Source organism: Saccostrea echinata, unplaced genomic scaffold, assembly GCF_033153115.1.
Source record: "Saccostrea echinata isolate AGI-Se365-2 ecotype Australia unplaced genomic scaffold, CSIRO_AGI_Sech_v1 ptg000041l, whole genome shotgun sequence".
In the NCBI taxonomy this organism is placed as follows: domain Eukaryota; kingdom Metazoa; phylum Mollusca; class Bivalvia; order Ostreida; family Ostreidae; genus Saccostrea; species Saccostrea echinata.
Window position 1 is genome coordinate 1,544,445 of NW_026889790.1, and position 25,805 is coordinate 1,570,249.

A 25,805-nucleotide genomic window follows, 5' to 3' on the forward strand; every position below is an offset into this window, starting at 1 on the left:
ATTGCCAGGGGTGGGTAAAGCTTCATTTTGTTGAAGACTTTGGGCCATGAGTCCCGTTGACTAGACAAGATAATACAATAATCTACAATTTGTCTCTCTGTTGCGTGGGTTTACTATACGGAACCATCTGACACTACCCATGTAATTGCTTTACACAAAGAAATGAATGCATAATGAGTTATGGGTATTGATAAATCGCAGCCGTTGATTAAGTATTAGCTAAAATAAACACGGACTGCCGTTCATTTACAAAACCATGTGCTATTGTTTATAGCAAAAACCTTAAAGGTGAAGCATGTGGCCATTAAGACTGGAATCTAATTGATTCTGAACATTTTCTTCTGTGCAGACAGATAAATAACAGCGCTTTGTGAATGCAGGATAAACTTTTGTAATCGAATTTATTTCAGGATTGCGTTTGGGGTGTAAAACTCATTTGTTAAATGTCGGATAAGTCAAGACGAGATGACTTCAGTACCCCCTGAATTGGATCAACTGCACGCACCCTAAGTTAATATCAGGACCAGATATATTTTTAGCTAAGACTAATCATAAGGAAAGTGTAGATATGAAATATCTATGCTAATAATTTTGCCAGGTTCGATAATAGGCCATTTTTCTTTTAGCTATCCCGGATATGACGTGCATGTTAATACCGACGCTCCACATAATCATGCATTTGATTTTTAGATATTCATTATAATTTATATTCAGATGACTTAAAAATTGTTAAAATAATTTCCATGTATTATACACATATTACATATACGTAGAACCAAGTATCTCTGCTAAATAAAACCTACTGGAATTTACATGTAAGTCGTGAAAGGTCATTTATCGCACTACTTCTGTTGTTATTAATTCCAATATTTGTGACAAAGGAGGAAATATCGACAGTATGGACGGAGCCAGCGGCACAGGGGCCCGGATATCTCCAGCACCCTTGGGGGATTTTCAATATTTATAAATTTACATAGCAAAATACAGTACTCTGGACAACCTCTTAAGACCTTTGAAAAGGATCTGAGCCCCCTCCACCCTTTACGTAACAGTGTTTTTTTTTGGGGGGATGGGTTAGAAATTTTGACTTGATATAGATCCTCCCTTTTTAAAATAAACAAATAATCCCTGGATTCACCCTTAAAGATAAAAAAACAAAGGTCACTGAAAGGACGTTTCGTGCAATATGTTGGTTCCATTTTACAATTTTAGCATCAAACTTATCGGTGATTTCAAAACGATACTCGCAATATGGGTGATTTTGGTATGAATCAAAAGGTTTTGAATAGAACTACCCGATTTCAGTCAGAAAATAAAATTTAAATAGATTTCTTGCAAAAAATAGAATTTTACAGCGCAAATCAACCATATTTTAAACATGTAACGGGTTACATTTTTAAACAGGGATCGCGCATTTTTCTTGGTTAGAGTATTCAAAAATGAATCTAGAGTTCTTCTTTTTCTCACAAAACAAGAACAATCCATGTCTTTAGTGATGTCGTTAACGATTTTGCATTCAATGGTGGCAAGAAAAGAGAAATCCATAGTTTTTACGGAAAAAGAATCTGTAAAGATCCTAAAGATCAAACATTGTTGAACTCATAGAAGTTATATGTTCACCTATACACAAGACCTTCCTAGTGAACGTAACTTTTTTCTTTAACCTTCAAAAATAGATCAAAAACTTCCTATATGAAATTAATACAATTGGTTATGAAAAATTATGTTCACCAGCGTCGACCTTCCACGTGAACGTAACATTTATTATTTTTTTCACATATGACTAAAAAAGGTCAAGAAATTCCATATTAATCCAACTGGTTATGTTTCATTTGAATCCTGCATAAGTCTCCCCCTGCTTTCGGCGAGGACTTCAACAAAGGTAAACAAGAAAGATGGCAAGGTTCGCTTAAGCAGCTTGTATCCTTTAATCATTGAATTATATAAGAAAACAATTATTTTTTTTTAAAGATAATACGATGATTAAACAATCCTCGAAGTATAATATTCATCCTTCAGACTCGCTGACTACTCCTGGTAGCTAAATAATCGTATTGACTGAAAAAGCAATAATTGTATAATTTAGCGTCACGTACTCCTATTTAACCAAAACAGAAAGGAAACGCAAAAAAGGCTTTATCGCAAAAGATTTTACGTTAAAAAGAAATGTTATTATATTAACCGGTAATATTATAATACCTGTATTCTCGACTCCTTATGACAGGATATGTTTACCACAACTATAGTAACGGGTTCATACACAGAAGAAAACTCGTGAAACACTTAAAAAAAAGAACGACTTTATTACAATGTAAACTCATATAATATAAAACATATCATGCAGTATTATGAATAAATGTTAATATCTATAGCCTCGACTCCGTATGGACCGACATAAACATACCCCGAATATGACTCCAAAAAGCTGCAAAAGAGAAATAAAAACAAGAATTACTGAGGTCAAGTCCGTAATTAGACTCTCAGATTGATCAGAGATAACTTCAGACTGGTAATAGTGTGGAGTTACCATGACAACAATGGCGGCTATTGCAATTCCACCAATCATAAGGGCGTGGCCTTGAATGTAGTGAACAATTTCGTCATAACAACCCTGAAAAAAGTATTGGATTCTGTTTATTAAATATTAGAAAACACAGAACAGCATTTTATAATATTTCAGTTGAATGAAATATGGAGATAACGAACAGTAATCAAGCTCAAATGTCCATTGAAACAATATACTTGAGTCTTTGGATGTAAAATTAGAAGTTTTACCGTGTGATACATATTAGGGTTTTACAGTGATACATCTTAGGGTTTTACCGTGTGATACATCTTAGGGTTTTACCGTGTAATACATGTTAGAGTTTTACCGTGTGATACATGTTAGGGTTTTACCGTGTAATACATGTTAGAGTTTTACCGTGTGATACATGTTAGGGTTTTTCCTATAGGGACCGACAAACGGTGGGTCATAATTTGGAGGGCCCTCGAAGGAGGAGACTCTGTTACACATCGCTAGATCACCATCCGGGTTACAACAGCTCTCCGGGACTAACTGACTATCTTGAGGGAAAGAAAAATCAGACAATTATTTGAAACGCAAAAAAAGTAAAATAACATGAACAAATGTAAACAATGACTTTCTTATATTTTTCGAATGACTTCGTCAAATCAATTACATATAAACTGTTCAGATAAACGTTTTAGTTTGAAAAAACTCACGAAGTAATAAAGCTAAAATGCAAATTTATAATATCAACATTAATGTCGTTGTCAAATCTTATAAATTAATAAATTTTGCAAATAAACTCCGATACGGGTGCACCAGAGTTCTTACTTTCTCCTCTAACAATACACTGTATACAAGATGATGTCCGTAAACTATATTTAGATTTCACTCGCATAGTCAGTATCGTACATAAAATTAAAAGTCTACTTTTATTTTCTATAAACAGCCATGAAATAGCAAAAACATGAGTACGGTGGCGTTTCCGGTTGGCGGATCTAAGATACTGGCAATTTTTAATGAAACTGACAACAAGCAATCATTTATTTATTTAATTAAACGTCATCACTGAATTATTCAATCAAAACTTGATTTAAATGATATAAAAGAAATAAGTTGTGATAACCGATTAAAGAGGGAAATATGCAAATTATTTCCGTCATTCACCGATCTTAATATTGAGGGAAGCTTCTAGAACATCATATAGCATCGAGCCCGATGTTAAAAAGAAAATCGAGGCGATCAATTAAAACAAGAGGCCCATGGGCCACATCGCTCACCTGAGTAACTTTGGCCATGCTGTTCATTACCAGACTCCCCCCTTGTAATACCTATTGTGGCCCCACCCTCCCCCCAGGGACCATGATTTGAACAATTTAGAATCTACACTACCCCAGGATGCTTTCACATAAGTTTCAGTTTTTCTGGTCCAGTGGTTCTTGAGAAGAAGATTTTTTAATGACCCCACCCTATTTTTGTCTTCTCTTGATTATCTCCCCTTGTGAGGATTTTTAAAGACTTTTCCTATATATTTAATGTAAAACTTGGGATTCCCCCTATTGTGGCCCCGCCCTATCCCCTGGATCATGATTTGAACAATTTAGAGTGTACACTACTTGAGGATGCTTCCACATAAGTTTCAGCTTTTCTGGCCCAGTGGTTCTTGAGAAGAAGATTTTTAAAGATTTTTTCCTATATATTTCAATGTAAAACTTGGATTTCCTATTGTGGCCCCGCCCTACCCCCGGGGGTCATGATTCAAACAATTTAGAATCTACACTACCCCAGGATGCTTCCACATAAGTTTCAGCTTTTCTGGCCCAGTGGTTCTTGAGAAGAAGATTTTTAAAGATTTTTCCTATATATTTCAATGTAAAACTTGTATTTCCTATTGTGGCCCCGCCCTACCCCCCGGGGTCATGATTTGAACAATTTAGAATCTACACTACCCCAGGATGCTTCCACATAAGTTTCAGCTTTTCTGGCCCAGTGGTTCTTGAGAAGAAGATTTTAAAAGATTTTTCCTATATATATTTCAATGTAAAACTTGGATTACCTATTGTGGCCCCGCCCTACCCCCGGGGGTCATGATTTAAACAATTTAGAATCTACACTACCCAAGGATGCTTCCACATAAGTTTCAGCTTTTCTGGCCCAGTGGTTCTTGAGAAGAAGTTTTTTAAAGATTTTTCCTATATATTTTAATGTAAAACTTGTATTTCCTATTGTGGCCCCGCCCTACCCCCGGGGGTCATGATTTAAACAAATTAGAATCTACCCTACCCCAGGATGCTTCCACATAAGTTTCAGCTTTTCTGGCCCAGTGGTTCTTGAGAAGAAGATTTTTAAAGATTTTTTCCTATATATTTCAATGTAAAACTTGGATTTCCTATTGTGGCCCCGCCCTACCCCCGGGGGTCATGATTTGAACAATTTAGAATCTACACTACCCCAGGATGCTTCCACATAAGTTTCAGCTTTTCTGGCCCAGTGGTTCTTGAGAAGAAGATTTTTAAAGATTTTTCCTATATATTTCAATTTAAAACTTGGATTCCCTATTGTGGCCCCGCCCTACCCCCGGGGGTCATGATTTTTACAATATAGAATCTACACTATCCCAGGATGCTTCCACATAAGTTTCAGCTTTTCTGGCCCAGTGGTTCTTGAGAAGAAGATTTTTAAAGATTTTTCCTATATATTTCTATGTAAAACATTGATTCCACATTGTGGCCCCGCCCTACCCCCGGGGGTCATGATTTGAACAATTAGAATCTACACTACCCCAGGATGCTTCCATATAAGTTTCAGCATTACTGGCCCTGTGGTTCTTGAGAAGAAGATTTTTTAATGACCCCACCCTATTTTTGTCTTCTCTTGATTATCTCCCCTTGTGAGGGGACTTGGCCCTTCATTTTAACAATTTAAATTTCCCTTTACCCAAGGATGCTTTGTACCAAGTTTGGTCAAAATTGGCCCAGTGGTTCTTGAGAAGAAGTCAAAAATGTGAAAAGTTTACAGACGGACGGACAGACAGACAGACGGACAGACGGACGGACGGACGACGGACAAAATGTGATCAGAAAAGCTCACTTGAGCCTTCGGCTCAGGTGAGCTAAAAAACAAAACTTTTGTATGAATGGTCATTGAAATAATGGTAAATAATTCATAACACTATAAGTTTTGAATATATTTATATATCGAAAGACTATTTCATGTATGTAGTAGGTTTTTCTAATAAATTTATCGGTAAAATTATATATACATGTATTCCTTACTGAGAGCATCGTGGCAACGAACCCGAAGTACAATTTGTACTTCGTAGTAAACTTGCTAACATTAAAAGAGAAAATTAATGAATAATGTATTGTTCAAATACAATTAAAGCTGTGTAAAATGTTGTGCTTTAATCAATACATTTCATTTTTTTTTTCTGAATACAGTCTTTTGTATCAAATACGAGTTCGGCTTATTCATAGGGCGTTAAAAACTAATTTTTACACAGACCCGGTACTTGGGTCTTGGTTTATAAATGTATGTATGTACCCTATTGATATATATATATATAAAAAGTAAACTACATTTTTTAGGTATAAATAAGGTACATACATAATTATAATCCAAGACCCAAGTATGTGTGAATTGTCCCCCCCCCCCCCCCCGAAAAAAAAATCATCCAGTTTATGAGTAAAATGTGCATATTCGCTACTTTTATCCTTGACGGAAATGAAATAAGAGCATCTGAAGTACAATATCCATAACATAGTATATTACAGGTTTCACAATAAACGCCAATTAACGAAATTGTTATTTTTTCAAGTTTTTACAGAAAAGGGGGGGGGTGGAGACATTCATCTACTTCATGCGGGATTTTGAACAAAGTGTTTCCTCCTGCTATAAGCCTGTAGGCTGTCAGTAAAAACTACAATTATATATTTTCTGTCGTTAGTGGTATAAATTCAATTCCCCGCGCTTGCGCGGGATTTCATCTAGTTCATTCAAAATAGACTAGCAGTAGTTACACATGTTCCCGAATGCTAACAGACTGTGATATTTCCATAATAAATACTCTTGGTTTCAGACTAAACACGTCAATATTCTTACCGGATTCTTGGGTTCTGAACCATTCTGACTTTATTTTGTAGATTGCCCAGGAGTCTGTGGAGTTGGCGTCTCCTGAGACACCGCAACACTTCAACTGCACAAAAAGAGAAGAATTAAAGACAATCACAGAAATACCGCAACACTTCAACTGCACAAAAAGACCAGAATTAAAGAAAATATCAGAAATACTTCAACTGCACAAAAGACCAAAATTAAAGAAAATATCAGAAATACCGCAACGCTTCAACTGCACAAAAGACCAGAATTAAAGACAATATCAGAAATACCGCAACGCTTCAACTGCATAAAAAGGACCAGAATTAAAGACAATCACAGAAATACTGCAACACTTCAACTGCACAAAATACCAGAATTAAAGACAATATCAGAAATACCACAACCCTTCAACTGCACAAAAGACCAGAATTAAACACAATATCAGAGATAACGCAACACTTCAACTTCACAAAAGACCAGAATTAAAGACAATATCAGAAATACCGCAACACTTCAACTGCACAAAAGACCAGAATTAAAGACAATCACAGAAATACCGCAAGAATTCAACTGCACAAAATACCAGAATTAAAGACAATCACAGAAATACCGCAACGATTCAACTGCACAAAAGACCAGAATTAAAGACAATCACAGAAATACCGCAACGATTCAACTGCACAAAGGGACCAGAATTAAAGACAATATCAGAAATACCGCAACACTTCAACTGCACAAAAGACCAGAATTATAGACAATCACAGAAATACCACAACACTTAAACTGCACTAAAAGATCAGAATTAAAGACAATATCAAAGATACCGCAACACTTCAACTGCACAAAAATACCAGAATTAAAGACAATCACAGAAATACCGCAACACTTCAACTGCACAAAAGACCAGAATTAAAGACAATCACAGAAATACCGCAACAATTCAACTGCACAAAGGGACCAGAATTGAAGACAATATCAGAAATACCGCAACACTTCAACTGCACTAAAAGATCAGAATTAAGGACAATCACAGAAATACCGCAACACTTCAACTGCACAAAAGACTAAAATTATAGAAAATATCAGAAATACCGCAACATTTCAACTGCACAAAAGACCAGAATTAAAGACAATCACAGAAATACCGTAACACTTCAACTGCACAAAAGACCAGAATTAAAGACATTATCAGAGAGAAAGTCTGTAATTAACACTGTACAACTAAAAGTCACTAGAAAAGACCTCTCCTGTACAAAATAGTACTGTCTGAGAGAGTGAACAAACCAAATGATGATTTTATATGCAAAAGTCGAATAAAGAATAAACCAAGAATAATCAAAATTAGTCTCTGTGAACCTCTTATCTTTGACTTATTCATCTGGGCTCACAACCATTCTTCTTTGAATTTTGTAGGAAGTAGGAACATTTATTTATATAGCTGTTTTGTGGTCAATGCAGTTGCAGTTGAAATTAACACTGTGCCTTTTTATGGTTTCTAAAATGTTGGATTTCAGCTAAAAATCATTCAATCATATAATAAATTATATCTTTAAGCAACTTTTAAGTGTATGTGTATAATATTATTTCCTTTGTGTTTGTATCGGTAGTAAACTAGAAAGATCGTTCATCAAATTTGAAAACCGATTCAGGACTACGCCTTCCCTTTTACCAGGAGAGCGCTATTACATGTAGTGCTGCTGCTTATTTTCATATCGTTTTTGAAACTGTATTAAACTTTAATGAAATGCTGTTTAAACCAAACAGTTACATCATGTTTTAGACAAAAAATAGAATTTAAATTTTTAAACAGTTGCTCTGTCCATCGAAATAGAAAATCAATGCAGAGAATGTTAGATTCGGTCACATGATATTTTAGAAGGATTAACATTCTGAATTATCTAGCAGGTTAGTAATTGATAATTTGCACAGTTCTTAGAAATATGAATTTATACGAAAAATTTACTAGATTGAAAGTCAACGTTCCCGGATAAGACTAAAATGTTGGAGATATATAAAACTTGTTAAAGTTTACATGATTGTTTTTGTGACCGTTGCTACAAAACAAGTTATTTGCCCTTGATTTTGTTTTTGGTTTTTGTTGAAATAATAATAAAATATACTGGTAAATAAATAGTACGCTGTAAACTGTGTCATAATAAAGGTAAAAATCCGTAGGAGATCATCGCTTCCAATCTCATTTTCAGCTCACTTGAGTTGAAAGCCCGTGAGCTTTTCTGGTCACTCGTTGTCCGGCAATCGTCCATCCTCTATCTGTCTGTCTGTCCGCCCGTTAGTAAAGTTTCAATATTTTGAACTTCTACTCAAGAACTACTAGACCAATTTTAAGTAAAGTTGGCACAAAGCATTCTTGGGTAAGCGGGTTCTAAGTTCTTAAATGAAGGGCAAAGGTCTCTTCCAAGGGGAGATTATCATTCAAGACAAGGCAAAATTAGGGTGGGGTCATCAAAACATCTTCTCAAGAACCAACGGGCCAGAAAGGGTGGAATTTATGTGGAAGCTTCCTGAGGTAGTATAGATTCTAAATTGTTTAAATCATGGCTCCCAGGGGAAGTTTGGGGACATTTTTTTTGGGGGGGGGGGGGGATTGAACGTTTTTGAAAGTAATTTGTCTCTTTCCAAATTAATTTCTCAATATAGTATTTTTTTTCTTCGAAAATTTAATTGTTTTAAACAAAGAGAATCCAGGACACCTACATATCTATATATTCAGTCCTCGAGCGCAAAAAAAATACTTATAATAATAATAATAAAAAATAAAATCCCCCCTTTGTAGTTTGTACATAGTCACCTAGATATCCAGTTCCAGTATGAATGCTTTAAAAGGGAAACTTTATGGAAACACATATTTGTTTTGGTGGGAAGGGAGGATACCCTGGGCTTACTTTCATATAAATCTTAGGTGTTCATTGGTGCTACTTTGCATGTGCGCTTTTCCTGTAATCATCACATTGTCTGACATATACATCGTGTACCTGCTTCTGTAGGAAATCCCACATTTCCGTCACCACACGATTTTCTGGATCTTGTTGGTTCACTCCGTACTTCTCTATCAAGACAGTCTTCATCGATTCCTTCGTCTGATGTGACGTCTACAATATAGAGAGATGATTTAGAGCAATTAACTGTCATGTACAAAGTTAAATGGAACAAATTCTAAATTTGGTAGAGGAAAGTATGTCTTATATAGACTTTTTAGCACACTTATCGAAAAGCTGAGGAGTGGGTTTTATTACAAATACTCAAAATATAATACATGTATACAAATTTAAGTCCTTGCATACTATAAAAAAACTGCCTCGTTTTTTAAAAATTATTTCAGCTTGAAATAAAAAAAATGCTTCGAAAATTTTCAGTTTTAATTATTCTACTTGAGGTTGGAATAGACACAAGATAGTCTTTTCCCAACCCACTTTCCCTTCTCTAATACCTCTTTCTCCCATTTACTCTGCCCCTCCCTCTTTCACGTACCTGGCCAAGGAACAGGAAGACGAGCACTGAAGTTGTTAATAATACGATGAATACTATCGTCATCAGAACGGAATACTGAAGAAAAAAACCGAGATTACCAAATATTATAGAAGTTAACTATGACTATCACTTTAACTGGTTCGTAGAGATTTTGAGAAACGTGTTTTCGGGGAATATTACATTTCTTTGTCTGTTTTCTTTTTTTACTTACACTGGCTAGCATGACCTTGCTTTCTTTAGCAGCACCTACACAGCCACAAAGTGAGATGACCGCGATAGAAGCTCCTCCTGCAATGGCGACATAGGCCGCGATATGATACAGTTCATTCCCCAGGACTCCAGACAGTTCTTTGGGTCCATAGTCTGATACTAGAATATACACTCCTAGAGCGGCACAGGCTGATCCCGCTAGCTGTACAAAATATGTTCCATTAATAGGAGAAGGAAAGAAGTCACGTGATTATCAGCTCAAAAAAAGCATACACGAACACTCCTTCTTTACAAAAATTGCTACTTTGAAAATATTTAAAAATTAATTTGTATTTAACGCAATTTCAATGGGAAAAAGGGAATTTTTTTGCAGGAAAAGGGATAATAATATAATATATACTTCACTGACAAAATTCTCCAATTTAAAGTTTTTGAAATTCGGCGATTACAATGATGTTTGTTTTATAAATCGTTGAAAATAAAAACAAGGTTACAAATGGTTTACTGTAAAATCCCTTGACTACACCACATGTGATTAAATCCTTGTTTTGGAAAAAGGGGGTTAAAAATATGAAATTGTAACATTTGTATCCAACATTTCTTCGTTTTTGTTTGAATGTTGAGAAAGAAGAAAAAACATACAAACACCAGTAGGTTGAATATCAAAGATCCAGATTTCAGAAAGCTCATTGAACTTGACATCTCAAAAACCTGTAAAAGAATTGTTTAAGACGCTTCATATAAATGCAGAACAAATCTTATTACCTGGCTCTATTTTTCTCAGCTTGTCAAACAAAATACTATGAATGATGTGTCTTTATTATGCAGCGTAATCGTTTTACCCAGTGGATCAGTGCATGATTGCGCAACACAAGGAAGTGATCAAGAGCTAGAAGGAAGCTTAGTATGCAACAGTAATGACACATTTATAAAAAATTTCTTTTTATGATAAACTTACTACAATTTATGTTCTTTAGCGTTTAAATGAAATGATCTTCAAAAATCAACTTAAAGTCTTAATTACCGGTAATTTTCGAATCCATTTTTTTTAATCTAAAAGATTGATTTTATAAATACATGTATATAAAATGTATAGTGAGTTTGTATTCAAACCATTGATTATTTGTTTTGAGATGATACGAAAGATATTAAACATGCTTTATGATTAATTATTTTTTTACTTAAAAATATACATATTTAAATGTAATTATAGTTAAAAATGCCAATTTGAAGAAATTTTTTTCACTCTGAAGAAATAGCCTTTGCTACCTTACCTTTTGAGCAATATTCCACACTATACTGGTTTTTTTTTTGTCTGTGTGACGTCAGCATGTTACGCTTTCGTCCCCTGCGGCCCCTCTCTACACCTAGGTAATTATGTCAGGTAAGGATACACCCGAATATGTAACATTCTACACAGGATAAAATTATATGTATCAACAAAAACATTGACGAAAGCTGTATAAGAATAGAATACCAACTGTCTAGTGACAGTTTTTCTATAACTCTACAGGGACCAGACGCCCTAAGCGAAATACCCCTTTAGGCCCGTAAGAAGGGAAAGGGGGAGGGGATCGTCACAAAACATTTTTGAGAGGGCACAACCGCCTATTAGCTTTTCCCCCATAGGTATATCGTGAAAAAAAATATTGAAAAATATAGAAAAGTGTCTAGTTGCATAATTAAGGGGGGACCATCTCCACCCCCGGAATCTTGCGGGCCTACCGTTACAACGGATTATAGTATCGATGAAGAGGGGTGTATCGCGTCTGGGCTATAAGACACATGCTTTAGGTTTTTACGATCAGATTAAGTCATAAAATTCAGCAGTGTTTCCGATTCCAACTATACACCTTTTTTGTTTTGTTTGCTTATTTCTTTTTCTTATTTTTGTTTGCTTGGGGTTGTTTGTTTTTTGTGTTTATTTGTTTTTATTATTCATTTATTATTTTTTGTAAAATTACTAATTTTTACTTAAATGATTCAACTTTTGTTGATTTAAAAGAATTGCATATTTGGTGTAGAAAATATTTTAAACAGCTTGTTGCTGTAATCCATATTGATGTTTTATATCCATGTTTATGCAAGTAAATCCGTTTTGTAAAGTAAAACATATGGTCATTATTCAATTAAAATATTTCGGATTACTGAGAAGGGAAGCTTTGGAATTTGGCTTCTGGGTTGCAGTGTCTTCTGCATATACGTGCACCTTTGCACCAAAGTAAACACTAAGAAAGATGAGTACTTAACAAGAGGCCCAGGGGCCACATCGCTCACCTGAGCAATATGGCTAGGAAAAAGCAGAAATCAGTTCAGTCTTGAAAGGTTAAAAAATTTAAATATAAAAGTGATGTGGGGGAGGGGTGATTTGAACTAAGTTGAATCTATACTTCATAGGGATGCTTTTGAATTAATATGACAGATAATGGCTTTGCTGTTCTTAAGAAGAAATTTTTTATTGATATATCCTTTGTATAACTATGATCCCCTGTTATGGCTCCTCTATTCTCCTGGGGGGTCATGAATTGAACAAATTTGAATCTACATTACCTGAGGATGCTTCCATTAAATATGACCAATCATGGCTTTGCTGTTCTTGAGAAGAAGATTTTTAAAGATTTTTCCTATGTATTCCTATATAAAACTTTGATTACCCATTGTGGCCCCTCCCTACCCCCGGGGGTCATGATTTGAACAAACTTGAATCTACACTATCTGAGGATGCTTCCATATACTGTAAATATGACCAATCATGGTTTTGCTGTTCTTCAGAAGAAGATTTTTAAAGATTTTTCCTATATATTCCTATGTAAAACTTTGATTGCCCATTGTGACCCAACCCTATCCCCGGGGGTCATGATTTGAACAAGTTTGAATCTACATTACCTGAGGATGCTTCCATTTAAATATGACCAATCACGGCTTTGCTGTTCTTGAGAAGAAGATTTTCAAAAAAATTTTCTATGTATTCCTTTGTGAAACTTTGATCGCCCATTGTGGCCCCACCCTACCCCTGGGGGTCATGATTTGAACAAATATGAATGTACACTACCGGAGGATGCTTTCACATGAATATGACCAATCATGGCTTTGCTGTTCTTGAGAAGAAGATTTTTTGAAGATTTTTCCTGTATATGATATTCCTATGTAAAACTTTGATCACCCATTGTTGCCCCTCCCTACCCCCGGGGTCATGATCTACACTACCGTAGGATGCTTCTATATAAATATGACCAATCATGGCTTTGCTGTTCTTGAGAAGAAGATTTTTCCTATATATTCCTATGTAAAACTTTGATCGCCCATTGTGGCCCCACCTTACCCCGGGGGTCATGATTTGAACAAATTTGAATCTACACTACATGTACCTGAGGATGCTTCCATATAAGTTTCATGTTTTCAAGCACAGTGGTTCTTGAGAAGAAGATTTTTTAAATGATGCCATCAATTTTTCACGAATTCATAATTATCTCCCCGTGGATGAAGGTGTGGCCCTTCATTTAAACACATTTGAATCCCCTTTACCTAAGGATACTTTGTGGCAAGTTTGGTTGAAATTGGCCTAGTGGTTCTTGAGAAGAAGATGAAAATGTGAAAAGTTAACAATGACGACAACGATGACAGACAACGGACAAATTTCGATCAGAAAAGTTCACTTGAGCCTTCGGCTCAGGTGAGCTAAAAAGGGCAAAGTGATGTATGCGCTACTCGTCTAAAGGTCAGACGTTTGGTATCTCAAAACAGAATTGGGATTTGAAAAATATCTAAATACACGACCTAAAAAATTAAAGTAATTTAAATAAATGATAAAATTTTAGGACAATATGCATCGTCTTCTAGTTGAGACTGCATGGGAAATGGTGCGGAATTCCCAAAAATGGCTGAGAGAATGTCATATACATGTATTTGTAATAATGGGCAATTTGTAGACGAGTATAATAACGTACCGGAGTGTTAACTTTTTTTCAGAATATTGTAATAGTCCATATTTTAACAAATTTTCAGAATTATTGTTGACTCTTGACTCCATTGAATTAATTAAACTGTGAACAGTTACATATACTAGTATCTAAAAGTATAAACAAGTCTATCCTCCATATTAATACCCCTTTTTGACTTGTACGTTAACAAATCATGCATATATTATTGTATCTATGCTATGTCCCCTGCGGGACCATGATTGGTAAATAAATCTTACATTATTCTGTATGCAGGCCCGTAGGAAGCAATTTCAGTTGGGGGTGCAAACAAACATTTTCGGGGGGAGGGGTACTACAACGCAAAACTTCCTTCACAAACAAAAAAGGAAACAGACGTTAGTACTAGGGATGTCAATTTTGTCAATAATTCATATTCGAATATTCAATGAAAGTATTCGAATATATTCGAATATTCGATAAAATAAATAAAATCTGTTTTATTTTAAATATACATCATGAAAGCGTAGGTATACTTATATTGGAAGTAAAATTGTGTGAAGTGAAGACTTGTAGGTGTACAATAAGAAATTTCATTTGATATTTGTCAATGTTTGAAATAAATAATTGATTTAAATGAAGAAAAGTATAATTTTAACAAATGAAACATGTGTATTTATAGTAACTCCAACTGAGGAACCAGTCATCTTACAAAAGGCAAGATAGTCGTAACGGTATACTAGCTGTTCAGATTTCAATGTGTGTAATTAATTACAATTATCTGCCTAATAAGCGATATGATTATAATCTTTGATACATTGTAAACAAATATTTCCATAGACAGTTTTCCTAGGTAATTAACTAATTTCCCGATAATGAATATAAAATTCAGGATTATGTACAACCCGAGATAATCAAGTAATTTACACATTTATTCTGAAATTAAGCCCTTTACAATATTAATTACAGACCAATTCTATCGGACATCCATTCAAAGATCAATTAATACATACTCTTCACGCCTTCTAGACATTCTAAGATTTCATTTTGTTGTCTTCGATTCTAGATCTGATCATATCTAACTAAAAAACTATGAAAGTATATATATTTGTATTATACATAAAGCATTATTGTACATTTTTTAAACACCTTACTCAAAACAAGATACATGTAATTTAGTAGATCTATAAGATAAGAAAGTAGTGAAAGACATCAGGCGATCGAAATTGATCGCTAGTAAATTAAACAGGGATAATCCCAGCACTGTTCTAATCAAAATTTATTAATCACAGTACTTCTTTTTTATGAAATCTGAAAAAACACCGAATATTCGAATCTTAAATTCATATTCGAATATCAACTCATCGAATGAATATTCGAATATTCGTTGCCATCCCTAGTTAGTATATGTATCGATATCGATGGGGCTAAAATGCCCCTCTTTACTACGCCCATGGTAGGTATTTCCCCCAAAGTCACGTGTACTTTGTATATTTTCTTTTATATATTGTATAAAGAAGTGATTGATGGATTAAAATTGAACAAGAAGCTAACTTGAACTTCGAAAAGAAGACGAACTTGGTCAAGAAGATCTGCCAGAAATCCTAGAGGCGGACTTGATCATCAACTAATCAAGATAGATTCACATACATTTTCCAGAAATCAGCCCAATATGTGCAAGCGTCTAGAAAAAAAGTCCAGAAAACTAAGTACAAAGGACCGACTGACGGACAGGAAACATCTTATCTTCACCGGTAGGGTCTAATAATAAATGACATTAAAAATTAATTGAAAATCAATGCCTTCTTCCAGAGAAGATGAAAGTTGTTGTTTTTCAGCATTTCAAAAAATAAGGAGATACGTAAACATTCCCCGATTAGTTACTCAATTTATCACGTATACAGCGAAAAGATAATGATAAATTGATCACTTCAATTATTTGTTCTCGTGAACACATATAAGCAAACTCATAAAGTATTTCTATGGTGTCCGGATAGGGCCATTTGCAAAAGCTCAACAGCGCGTTCAGAAAAACACGCCGTCGCGCTGACACACAACACGCTGTCATGCTAACACAAGTTCGCACAACACGCCGTCGCGCTATCACACAACACGCCGTCGCGCTAACGCAACTTTACACAACACGCTGTCGCGCTGTCACACAACTCGCTAACACAACTTTGTGATAGCGCGAATGCGAGTTGTGTGTTAGCGCGACGGCGTGTTGCTTGAAAGCGTGTTAGCGCGACGGCGTGTTGTGCGAACTTGTGTTAGCGTGACAGCGTGTTGTGTGTAATCGCGACGGCGTGTTGTGCGAACTTGTGCTAGCGTGACAGCGTGTTGTGTGTAATCGCGACGGCGTGTTGTGCAAACTTGTGTTAGCGTGACAGCGCGTTGTGTGTTAGCGCGACAGCGTGTTGTGCGAACTTGTGTTAGTGTGACAGCGTGTTGTGTGTTAGCGCGACGGCGCTTTTTTCTGAACGCGCTGTTGAGCTTTTGAAAATGGCCCTATCCGGACACCATATATTTCAAATGTATTAAGTGAACATTTTGATGAATTGGCTTGGTTTGACTAACAAACGCAGTATCAAGAGAAATTAGGTGGTCATGGAAATTATACAACAAAGAGACCCATGGGCCTGGGCGGTCTTCTGAGTGTCATGTTTCTCAGGCTTTGAGCACTTTACTTAAGTGGGGAAAAAATGTTGAAGATGATTCTATGATCAATATCATATTCATGCAGCTGGTCTCCTATAGGTTCAGAAGTAAAGAAGATGAGGTACACTGAATAACAAGAGGCCCACGGGCCTTATAGGTCACCTGAGTATCATGTATCAACTTTACCATGAGCCCTGCCCTAACACCAGAGCCCTGCCCTAACTCCAGAACCCTGACCCAAGGAACATAAAATTCACAAATTTGGAAGAGGCACCCTTACTAATCATAACTATACTCTTAGTTCATCGGCTTAATACCCAAGAGAAAAGGAGAAGATTTTCAAAGAATTGCATTTTTTACAATGTAATCATTAGAGCCCCACCCTAACACCAGAACCCCTGACCCAGGGGCCATGACATTCACAATTTTGGAAGAGGCACCCTTACTCATCATAACTATGCATTCAGTTTGTTTGTTAAATACCCCAGATCAAAGAAGAAGATTTTTAAAGAAATAATGCATTTTCACTATATGTTGAACAGAGCCCTGCCCTATGACCAGAACCCCTGGCCTTGGGTCCACGAATTTCACAATTTTGGAAGAGGCATCTTTCCTCATCATAACTATGCATAGTGTTTGTTAATATTTAGGAGCAGAGGAGAAGATTTTTAAAGAAATAATGCGTTTTCACTATATATTCAACAGAGCTCCGCCCTAGCACCAGAACCCCTGACCCTAGGGCCATAAAGGACTATATTCCGTAGTGGCCAGTATCTGCCCCCAAAATAAAACTTTGATGGAGAAATCTTTAATTATGTTCTAAACCAGGTGGATATTTGCAGACTTCAAAGCATTAAATATTTTTATCAACTATGACATCATTAGTTAAATATGACGTCAATAAAATGACGTAAATTCCAAATTGCAATGATTTTGAGAGAAAATAGCGTATTTTACGTCGGTATTTTGATTGGAAATTATCGAGCGCAGGTCTGCTCAGACTAGATCTTTTGATATAATGTGTAGAATGATAATATCAATGAAATATGTGAATATGGTACCTGAGCAAGCTTGCGCTCTATAAAAACTATAGTCAAAATTGAACAAACTCTGTGCATTTTGGCCTCTATTTTAAAAATAACGGAAATCCAAATAGTTTGTGACGTCACAGAGACAAGAAAAGCCAGCTAATTTTTCCAATTTCATAATATATTGTCTTAATTTGGATTATTTTATACAATATATGCACTTTTTCTCATTTCAAGAGATTTTCAAAATTTGACTATTATGGGGGCAGGAATACGCCCTTACCGTATATAGTTCTTTCACAATTGTGGTAGAGGGCTCAATGCTCATTACAATCATGTCAACAGTTTGACTGCTTGATGTCCAGGAGTAAAGAAGAAGGTTTTAAAGGATTGCATTAATATTGATGGTTTTAGCCCCACCCCTCAGGCTCCAGGGGAGTAAGGGTCATGAATTTCACAATTTTTACTCCTCTTCACCCATAGATGCTATATACCAAATTTGGTTGAAATTGGTTCAGTGGTTCCAGAGAAGAAGTTGAAAATGTTCAAATGTTAACGCACGCCAAAGGACGAAAACAGATAGCAATAGGTCACCTGAGTAAAACTCTGGTGACCTAAAAAATTAACTTGTATCTACACTACCTGAAGATATTTCCACATAAGTTTCATCTTTCTTGGCCTAGTAGTTCTGGATAAGAAGATTTTTCCAATGTATTGATTGATTGTATGTTTTACGTCCCATTCGAGAATTTTTCACTCATATAGAGACGTCACCATATACCGGCGAAGGGCTTCAAATTTTGACCTTTACTCGGCACTCAGGGCCATTGAGCAGTGAGAGATGTTTATCGTACCAACGCCTTGCCATGACACGGGGCCTCGGTTTTTAAGATCTCATCCAAAGGACTCGCAACTTTCACGACAAAGTGCCGAGCGCATGCAGAAGGAACAGTTGCTACCAATTTTTTATCGACTTAGGTCAGTCGCGGCCGATATTCGAACTCACAACCTCCCGATCACGGAGCGAGCGCTCTACCGACTGAGCTACCGTGAACGGTTTTTCCAATGTATTTCGATGTAAAACTTTGATCGTCCATTGTGGCCCCACCCTACCCCCGGGTTATGATTTGAACAAAATTGAATCTACACTACCTGAGGATGCTTGCACATAAGTTTCATCTTTCTTGGCCCAGTGGTTCTGGAGAAGATGATTTTTAAAGATTTTTTCCTATGTATTCCTATGTAAAACTTAGATCGTCCATTGTGACCCCACCCTACCCCCGGGGGTCATGATTTGAACAAACTTGAATCTACATTATCTGAGGATTTCTCCATATAACTTTCATGGCCTAGTGGTTCTTCAGAAGAATTTTTAAAAGATGCCATTAATTTTTCACTAATTCTTAATTTTCTCCCCTTGGAAAAAGGCTTAGGTATAAACAGTTTGTCAGTGCATTTCCTCTGAAAGTGTAAATGAGTGCGATTCTGGGGGAGGGGGGTACTCCGTGTAATTCGGAGTTAGATACCTTGTGTTATTATTATACTATGGGATAAAAATTTATTAACGAAACAAGTGCCTGTGCCCAATACATGAATCCATAGAACCAGTATCATTTATACTCACCTACCCTTTTTACCCCTAAGAAGGGCTGATGTTTACGCATGCGCTAGCAGTGAGAGGTCGTGTTTTTTTGTCGTGGTGAAAAACTTGGAAATAATGTGAAACTATCAAACCTTGTGATAGGAACTTGTGGCCTTTGGGGACAGAGGTATTGTTACACAAACTTTTAATGTTTTCTGGACATTTTGAGCCCAGGTCCCATTGATCTGATAGTTTTTGTTTGTTTATCGCCAGTGCAGTCAGTGAGTGATCAGTGAGTTGAGTTCACTAGCTGTGGACTGTGGTTTGTATTGTCAACACAGCGCATATGTCAAAATCTTTTGATTATTTAACTAAACGTAAACGTTCTCCAGGATCTACTGATTCCGAACCTTCTCCATCTTCAGTGCAACAAACAAAGAAGGCCAATCTAACTACAATGTCGGTTGTTACGGACATGGCCAGTGCTAGCCAAAATACTGTCCATTTTCCATCTACTCAAAGTCCTCAGTACCAGGTACCTTACCCTCAGATGGCATTTCCAGGACAATACCAACCAGCATCCCAGGCATTCATATCTGATGTCGATGTCCAGCGTATTGCTCAAGCAGTGCGAGGTATCATTGTGACAGAAGTGCAAAATATGATTGATCCCCTAAGAGAGCAAATAACTACGCTCCAAAAGGAGAACATGTCACTCAAAAAGGAAATCGACGACCTGGAGATGTATAGTAGGCGTAGCTGTATAAGAATCGCGGGAATTCCTGAGGAGCAAGAGGATACTGATAACGTCATCTTAGATATCGCAACCAAATTGGAAATTCCTATCAAGAAGGAGGACATCGCCGTATCACATCGAGTCGGCCGCAAGTCAGCAGATAAACCACGTCAAATCATTGCCAGAATTAATAACTATGATCTTAGACACAGAATCCTAAAATCCAGTAAGAAGCTAAGGAAAATCAGCGGTATGGAAAAAGTAGCAGTTAACCAGGATCTGACCAAAACAAGAAATAAACTTGCATACCAAGCCCGACAGATTGTAAAAAAAGGTAAAGCCAAATCTACTTTTGTGTGGGATGGCAAAATTTTTATTGTTGATCACAATGAACACAAACACATGATCACCTGTTCAGCAGATATGGAAAAATTGCTTTCTCATCTAGGTATCACCCTTGAGTGCCTAAATTGACCAGCAAAGTTATATAAAAACAACATCTATTGTTGATTATTCTAACTGACTCACCTAAGTTATAGGCTCATTATAATATACAAACAATAATCAGTGTCTTTCTTATATCCGTTATAGATAACTTATGAGACCTTATCTGTTTTAAGGATCTAAATTGTTTAATAATATTTAAATTTAGACCACAATCCTATCACGTGGTTTTTCTAAAACCATTTTTCGAACATTCAACAAATGTTCCTTCAGTTTGTAAATACGTTATTGTTTTTGTTGAATTTATATGCACAGTTTTCATATATGTGTATATCTCCTTTGAAACCTGGAATTGAAAGTAATAAGTGTCTGAAGACCTACAAATATGGGTGTAATGTCGCAGTCTTTCCTATCACATGTCTGATCCTCATTATTGATCGTTCTATATGTTTGTGTAGTTATCATACACCTATTACATAAATGCCTGTTAGTAATATTATACATAGGATCAGGATAGGATCATACTATGATTTTTCCAAGAAACTGCAATTTAAGCATTCTTTGGATGTACTAACAATATTTATGGTGAATTTATTAATATATCACGGAATCAAGGCATTACCTGTAGTAATGTTTGTAATGCTCACTCATTCAATATTAGGTGACAAAGAGTTGATAATTAAGTATAATACTGGGACACACCAATTTTACGAAAACCCCTTTCTAAATAAATGTAACCTTTCGATCCACAGGTTAACAGTTCTTCTAGAGTATCCACTATTTCTACTAGATAAACTTATATACTGCATTATAGACTTATTATTATTATGTGGTGATATTGAAGAAAACCCTGGTCCATCTGAATTATCCACTTCTACATCAGATGTATCCTTTGAAAATTCTACAGATTCTCTCGAACTTCTTTTGGAAAACTCAGTTTCTATAGTACATCTTAATGTACAAAGTCTTAAGCATAAATTAGATATTATTCAAGCTGAGCTTGGGGGATTCGATGTATTGACTTTTAACGAAACCTGGTTAGATAACAGCATTGATACTCAAAGTATACTGTTGAACAGTTTTCAAGAACCTTTTCGACGAGATAGAAAAGGAAATAATTATGGTGGTGTTATAATTTACTTGAAAGATAACATTCCGAGTAAAAGACGATTTGACTTAGAGCTTGAGGAAATTGAATGTATTTGGGTTGAATGTAATATATATCATAGGAAATTCTTAATAGGAACTTTCTATCGCCCCCCAAATTTAGAGACTAGTAAGTGGGATTACATTGCTTATTCCATAGAAAAAGCGAAGGATACTGGAATTAAAAATATAGTTATTACGGGAGATTTTAATGACAACATATATAATACGACTAATTCCAAGGTACTTGATATAATAAAAGACCTATGCATGTCGCAACTTATTACCGAATGTACACATTTTACCGAAAATTCTGAAACGCTATTAGATCTCTTGATAGTTAATAATTTAGATGTAATCCAGTTCTCGGGAGTTGGTGATAATATATTACCGAGTAATATTAGGTATCATTGTCCAATATTTTGTGTACTCAAATTTCCTAAATCATATGCAAGAACTTTTAAGCGTAAAATTTGGTCTTTTTCAAATACCGATTTTCATGATTACCAAATAAATCTAAGTAATAAAAACTGGGACAATTTGATATGTAATGATGTTGAACGAGCTTGTCATAATGTTACAGACGCAATAATTGAAACTGCCACTGAAAATATACCGAATAAAACTATTATTTCCCGTCCAAACGATCCACCATGGATGCACAACGAACTCCGGTTATTTATTAGAAAACGTAAACGTTTACACAAAATTGCCAAACGAACAAAATCTTCTGACGACTGGGCTAAGTTCAGAAAAATGAGAAATATTTGCGTGAATAAAACAAGAAATGCTAGGCAAAATTATTTCATAAAACTAAGTGATCAACTTAGATCAGGTACATTATCTCCTAAGCAGTGGTGGTTAACATTAAAAAGAGTTACCGATTTTTCAAATACAACTAGAAGCTCTTATCCTCCAATGATAAAAAGCGATAACGATTTACCAGTGAGTGAAATCAAAGGTAAAGCTGATTTGTTTAATTCTTATTTTTGTTCACAATCTATAGTCAACGACGCAGGAAGGGAACTACCACCACTCCCCGATGCAAATGAAAATAAGAATGTGTTAAATAATATTATTATTTCCGTTGAAGATGTTTTGGACGTTTTACAACTTTTAAATTCTAATAAAGCCAATGGGCCGGATGAAATAAACCCTACCTTGCTTAAACAAGCTGCTACAGAACTTGCAGAACCTTTAAGTAAACTATTTAATTTATCTTTGCAACAGTCAATAGTTCCAGATCAGTAGAAAATTGCAAATGTAACCCCCGTGTATAAAAATGGCGCAAAGAATGTCGTTAGTAATTATAGACCTATATCTTTACTTAGTGTCGTAGGGAAATGTATGGAGCGATGTGTTTTTAAATATTTATATAACTTCATTCATACAAATGATATTTTAACACCAAAGCAATCTGGTTTCAGACCTAATGACTCTACAGTCAACCAATTGTTGAGTATTACAAGTGATTTTTATAAAGCTGTTGATCAAGGGAAGGAGGTTAGAGTCGTATTTTGTGATATTAGTAAAGCTTTTGATAAAGTGTGGCATAGGGGCCTTCTACATAAGTTAGAAAAAATAGGCATCTCCGGAAAATTGCTTAAATGGTTTGAAAATTATTTATACAAAAGGAATCAACGTGTTGTAATAAATGGAGCGAAATCGGAACTAGAATATATTAAAGCTGGTGTTCCCCAGGGGAGCATTCTCGGTCCACTGCTATTTCTTATTTATATAAATAAATATATACTGGTAGTAGATATAGAATGTATAATAAAACTTTTCGCGGATGATACATCGCTTTATGTTATTGTTGAAAACGCATATAATTCATCTAATCTGATTAATAGAGATTGTTCTATCTGACGTATCCGTATACGTATCCGTATACGTATCGAGGTGAGAGAGGCATCTCGATCCCGATGATTTACTAAGTAACCGTTGGGTAACATTTCCATCGTTTCTTGTTTGATTTTAACCTCATTCATTGGAAAATAAGATATATAGTAATGTTTCTACTAAAACTTATCAAGTTGCTGTTCACACCTATCATTTTATGGAAGGATTTAAAAAAAATAAAATTAGTAAAAAAGTAATATATTTTTATTGATTTGTTTAAAAATAAAAAAAGGTTAAAAAAGTACTTCCCCCTTCTCTCTCTTTCTCTCTCTCTCTCTCTCTCTCTCTCAATATCAGGATATATTATTGTTTCATTCTCGAAGTAACCTTTACCAGTACAAGACATATTCCCCATAATGCATGCAGTCAACGCTCGTTATCTCAAACTTGATTGGACCAATTCAAACTTCGATATATCCAAGGATTTGAGTTAACAAATTAAGTTTAACTGTACGAGGTGTCAGCGATCAAACACTCTAGATGAGTATAAATTTGTCTACATCAAGCAGACACTTAAAATTGATTAACAAAGTGGAGAAGGGGGAAGCTGGGCCAAGGCATGAAGAAACCAAAAAATACCAAGTCATCTTTGCAAAACTTTGACAAAAAAAGGTGTAGAAATTAATCGAACCTTTAAAAAACCTATTACTGGGTATGTGTGTGTGTGTGTGTGGGGGGGGGGGGGGGGTATGGATATTAAGTCCTGAGTTTCTCTTTTCCACAAAAATAATTACGGATACATTAACTGTGAAAGATTAACTTGACCATACTGCATACTCTGTGTGTGTGTGTGGGGGGGGGGGGGTCACTGAAAATTTCCATCCTCATTTTCTTATTATCATTATCAACATTCTGTATATCATTTGATTATATTTGATGGACATAGTTCTCCAGAAAAGCTTTGGAAAGCTGGCAATTCTGGGGTGGTTTGAAGACTAAATTTTCCAAATTGTTAGGTTATAGCCGTATCCGAAATTCCAGAGAGCTTGAGGAAGACTACCATTTCCGAAAGTGGTGCAATTACACGCAGTTTTTGTCGGGGATGAATTAACAATTGTCGATAAAAGGAGATAAACGGAGAAATTTTTTATGTCTTATACATTACTTTATATACATGTTGACTAAAGTTTACTTAATGATTTATTTATATATTGAAATTAATATGACTGTAATTCTTTGTGTACAAGAGGGATCAAAACTCTGAAAAAAATGCTGACATTTTATCAATTAAATGTTTTGTATAAATTTTATCCTTTATTCTGTGTTTTTTTTTATTTTTCTGCTACGTTGAAGCAGCCTCTTCTCTTAAATTCTGTATCCTGCGTGTTGAATTGACTCACACTTCTGGGCCAAAATGCATAAATAAATAAATAAAAATAAATGAATAAATAAATAAAAATCAGCTGGATGGACAAGGTAGCATAGAAGAAATAGATAAATCTATTGTTTTGGCATTTTTTAGCCTAATGTTTCTTTTCTTTCTTATAAAAAGAGAGTTAAGATAATGAATACCCTATTCTGAAACAGTTCTATATCAAACCATGAATTATAATACGCATGTACGACAACAAGAAAACTAAAAGGAAAAATCAAATTTAACAATTGCATTTTCATTTCATTGCCTATTTTTTCGTCGCCATGAAGTCTTTTCAAGTTTATACTGCTGAAAGGACAAACTATAAAGCAAAATCAAGCCGTATGAGAATAGGCACGAAAGTAGCAATTTCAACTCGGGAGGGGAAGGGGAGACATACAGGTATTTGTCAATTAGTTCATTGAAAAAAAGAATGAAGAAAGTCAACAAACGCTATGAAAGTATATGCTTAAAAATGCCAGTTCAACCCCCCCCCCCGAGAAGGGGGGGGGGATGAACTGGCATTTTTAAGCATATACTGGTAAGGGTCTAGAAGCTAATTCTCTTTAGAAAACGGCTACACGGTTTTATTGGTTGTGTGGATACAACGTCTTTTGCATTTTACTGTGTGTGTGTGTGTGAGTTGGCGGGGGTGGGGGGTTAATTTTATGTCATCTAATGTAAATTACAGAATCAATCAATAAAATGTCTAGATGTTAAAGTGTTAAAGGA

The 25,805-nt window shown here is 35.5% G+C and overlaps 1 protein-coding gene across 1 annotated transcript; it reads right to left on the minus strand.

Annotated features, from left to right (window-relative positions):
* Positions 1-2,340: 2,340 nt before the first annotated feature.
* On the minus strand, positions 2,341-11,018 carry LOC133200911 (CD151 antigen-like). The gene is made up of 8 exons (XM_061336724.1): positions 10,949-11,018; positions 10,308-10,508; positions 10,097-10,171; positions 9,601-9,717; positions 6,611-6,704; positions 2,924-3,066; positions 2,528-2,611; positions 2,341-2,425 (listed from the first exon to the last, which is right to left on the minus strand). The coding sequence occupies exons 1-8, from the start codon at positions 11,006-11,008 to the stop codon at positions 2,360-2,362; spliced, it is 840 nt and encodes a 279-aa protein (XP_061192708.1). The 5' UTR covers positions 11,009-11,018; the 3' UTR covers positions 2,341-2,359.
* Positions 11,019-25,805: the final 14,787 nt, after the last annotated feature.

Bases quoted from the DNA above. Each gene is read 5' to 3' on its own strand.
- LOC133200911 (XM_061336724.1), bottom strand. From the start codon at position 11,008: ATGTCAAGTTCAATGAGCTTTCTGAAATCTGGATCTTTGATATTCAAC. The intron at 6,705-9,600 runs GTACACGATGTA...CTTTTTGTGCAG, and splicing joins GGGATTTCCTACAGAAGCAG to TTGAAGTGTTGCGGTGTCTC. The intron at 3,067-6,610 runs GTAAGAATATTG...CTTTCCCTCAAG, and splicing joins GTTCAGAACCCAAGAATCCG to ATAGTCAGTTAGTCCCGGAG.